The following is a 4028-nucleotide window of genomic DNA, read 5'->3' on the forward strand; positions in this document are numbered from 1 at the left end:
ACAGTTAAGAAATATTAATTAGTAGAAAAAAGGTATCTGAAGCATTTCTGTCTCTCTGATTGGCAAATATATCAACTTACACTGAGCTTTTAAGTACAAGGAAAGTAGCTCTTAACGCAAAGAAAATCCACTTCAAAATGGACGTCACTCTGAACAAGAATTGAATCATGGGAGGACCAGCTAGTTCCCCCTAAAAAAAGTAGGTAATAAGGCTGTAATTATTACTGGGAAGCAGATGATAAACTAACCACAAGTATGCTCTGGACGTATACTATGATGAAATTACAATTTAAATTTGAAAATCTCACATACCTGTTGTGTGTTTCAGCTCACTCACTCTAAGTTGCACGGTCAACGTCCTCAAATAAAAGGATTTGTACTTTGAACATGACCTGGTATGATTAGAAGAGGTGTGTTCACAAGGTGTGTATAAAAATCCAGTTAGATCAAGTTAGAAACCACAAATTCTGAGAATATATGTTCGCTTGCAAGACAACTCTAAACCTTACTTACAGTTTAGGGAAATCCTCAAGGTTGAACATCAAGTTTTGAACATCAGATTTAATGTGAGGATTTTGAGGCTGCTGGTTGTTTTTTTTAGAGACAACAACACTGGTTAATATTTAATCAGCCATATAAAATGGAGTTCGACATCTGCTTCCTTTTAGCACGCAACACCTTGCCATACTGATTCAAATTACTTTTCCATTCAAGAGTTAGTTAAGCCGCATCAAAAAACGCCCACCACCTATTAAATTTAACTCTTTAACTGATCTGTTCATCTTATCTTCATCTTGCGGTCAAGAGGGGGAAAGCAAGTAAAGAACACCAGCAAAGACAGTAAATAAACTGACCATAGAGCAGACAGTACAGAAACAAAAAGACATTTATTGCAAAAAGCATATTTATATAGAAAATGTTTCTACAAAGTCTTCTTAAAGGAATATCACAAGATCCTCAGAACTTAATGCTTTGACTTTGTAATTGTTTGCATATTCCAAGATGCCTTACAAAAGTAAAAAAAAAGAAAACAGTTAATTTCAAACAAGTAACACATTCACACCATTGTACTCACTTCGTCAAGTTACACTTCAAGTCTTATTCAGCTCTAACATCTTGCCCAGATATCCTTATGGTCAAATCTGCACTACTTCTACACATGTTGTTACACATGTGTTTGTATTTTTGTTCTCTTCTATAAATGTTGAACTTCTAATATGTAAGATCTAATATTGAAGAACCATGAATACAGTAAAGCCTGTTATAACAGATTATAGTTATTTTTTCACTTCAGTATCTCTAGAAAGATTAGGTCACTACAGCAGGTGTAGTACTGGTAATAGTTTAGAATGTTTACTCCTTTTGGACTATTGGTACATTTAAGTACGGCAAAATAAAGACATTTCTTTCTTTTAAAATTTTCAGGTAAACTTAATCTCTATTGGCTCCAGCAGTCTCTCAATGTTCAGTAACTGTCCCTGATTATTGTTCTTTGTCTCGTCCAGTTTCCATTGCTCGCGCAATAAACGTTCCCTTTCTCTTAATAATTCCTCCGGTTTGTCAGATGTCCTCTCTTTCTCTGTTATTTCCTTCTCCACTGCCTGAAGCTTCAGTTTGTTCACTTCCCTCTTCCTCTCCCCCTCTTCCAGGTGCAGTATGAGATGATGCCTCATGTTTTCCAGTTTGGTCTTCACCTCATTCAGTATTGGAACAAAATCTTCCCGGTCTTTCTGTTTGTCCAGTGACTCTTTAAGCTGTATGATTTTTTTCACCAACTCTGCTTTCTCGCCTTTTGTGGAGAAAAAATGAGAAAATTCAACAATAGAGACAGAAATACAACTTTAAATGCAATGTAATTCATTTAGCTTTTTCTTATTTGTTAGGTTTTTTTTTGACAGTGCACAAGACTATAGCTGCAAACGCAGAGTTAAAAGCTAACTCCTAAGTATGAACTCTGCGAGTGTCCCGGAAGGCATAATAATAACATCTCGTGTTAAAAAAAAAAGTATATTGAGCGAGGATAATAGTTTATATGGCAGTAATAGGGAGGAAGGGAGGGAGATGGACTTTAATTTTATTTTATTATCACAATCATTTTTTTTTTAATTCTTAACCCTTTTGACTTTTGGTATTTAGATAGTTCTCAGTTTGATATATTTGTCATTTTATTTACGTATCTGCCTATTATCTGATTTTCTAATGACTGCAATGCCACATGCACAATTATACGAACCATGAAAGGAGCACTGAATGTACAGACGTAATGTATGTGAAAAATATCTGCTCAATAGAAAATAAATCTTCTTTGATAGCAGCTTGTTTTGTTAGATATATGACAAATGAGACAAACACTATTTCAATGGTATTTTCAGTGATGAACCCTGAATTAGTATTCCTTTATTACTGTAGATGAATCACACTGCATATCATTATAAATGGGGGAACTGTGACTTACGTTTCAATTTATACGTGGCACAACCAACAACAATAAAACTAATGGCCAGTTCAAGCAGTCCACCAGCCGAGCTCACAAACAACACTGTGCAAGGAATTGGATCCAATCACAACTCCCCAGCTGAAATGAACATGCAGAACAATCACAAATCAGTTAACACTCCAAAACTGTGTCCTGGGTGGTGCTTAAAATTTGGAAAGTGGGAAAAGTAGTTATTCAAAAATTTGACGGCTGAAAATAATATATATGGGTGTTTGAGGATGCACAAGAAATTGCTAATATTTCATATTAGAAGAGCTAGTTTATAAGGCAAAAGAAACTCTCCAAGCAACTGATCTTCAGAGCAATGGGCTCTTTTTAAAGCCCACAAAGAGTAAGGATAACTAATTTACCAGCAGCGCAAGTTTCAATTTTATAGTCCACAGCTGGTCATATGCTTTTAGGGACATATAGGAACCGGTGACACATTTTAGCTGATGCAATTGATAACCTGCATATGCACTCAGCAAAACAAGTTACAAATTAGCCTGTAAAATATAGCGCTCTTTCCCTAAAATGATAACATACCGTCATACCAATTTCTCAAATGATGGACCAGAAACATTGCTGTTACAAATGCCAAATACTCCCTTCTGAAAAATGCAACGTTAGGCCATATTACTTATTTATGGTGATAACAAAACTTAAAGACCCAGAAAGTTTCTATAAGATAATATTAACAAACTGAACAATTGCAGTAAAATGGCTAGTGTGTAATTATACCTCCAAAAAGGTGTGCAATATACGAGAAGAGATACCGAACAACATTCTTCAAATTGGCCCTGAAAGATAATGAACTGTGGAGTTTGAAGAAACAATGTCCGTCCTGGACAAGGTTCGAAGTTTTGTGGTAAATTCAATGAATAAATTAAACAACAATGAAGACAATAAATGCCCCATAAAAAGAGAGGCATAATTGCTCGGATGAGATGAAAAAATTTAATAGTTACTGAGATTATATTGTATTTTTTAGTAGCAAGAGCACTCCACGCAAACCAGCTTTTCTTAACCGTAAACCTTACCTGACATAAGGTAAAAATTCGGTTTAGCGCCTTAATTTAGTAACCCCACAAAAACCATGATTCTGTTCCTAAAACTTACACAACCAACTAACAACAAATAACGACAGGAAAAGTGCAAGTTGTCAGACTGCACTCACCCGGCTTCCCCCTACCATTGTCCAATGCAAATGAGGGAGAAATCACAGTTGGCCAGAAAAAAACTGACCGCAAGATAAGAAAAATGGCTGTACTTCTTATTAAACAACACTTGCCGTCGGCGTTTATTTTGTGCAAGTCCTCTTTGAAATTAATGTGTAACATCTATGCAACACAAACATTGTTGTTAAACAGCAAGTTTTAAGCCTCCGCTTACTGGCTAAAAACTGAGAGTGTGATTTCCGAAACTCTTTTTGAGCTTGTCAAACATGATCATATGCCGTTAGTTAATCCTGTACTTCTTTCTGGCTTCAGTGTCATGTGGAGCCTGCAAACACATTCATCACGTCGACACTTCTGCCAAGTTGATACCAATA

General features: G+C 35.7%; 1 protein-coding gene across 1 annotated transcript in view; it reads right to left on the reverse strand.

Moving 5' to 3' along the window:
• Nucleotides 1-1421: 1421 nt before the first annotated feature.
• Nucleotides 1422-4028, reverse strand: part of LOC118337933 (contactin-1a-like) — a 3801-nt gene continuing 1194 nt past the window's right edge. Inside the window, exon 4 of the mRNA XM_035675096.1 lies at nucleotides 1422-1789. Within this exon, the coding sequence (XP_035530989.1) occupies nucleotides 1422-1789 (368 nt within the window). The remainder of the gene's footprint in view (nucleotides 1790-4028) is intronic.

The sequence above is a fragment of the Morone saxatilis genome, unplaced genomic scaffold, assembly GCF_004916995.1.
Source record: "Morone saxatilis isolate NCDOM2014 unplaced genomic scaffold, NCSU_SB_2.0 Contig4, whole genome shotgun sequence".
NCBI classification, from domain to species: domain Eukaryota; kingdom Metazoa; phylum Chordata; class Actinopteri; family Moronidae; genus Morone; species Morone saxatilis.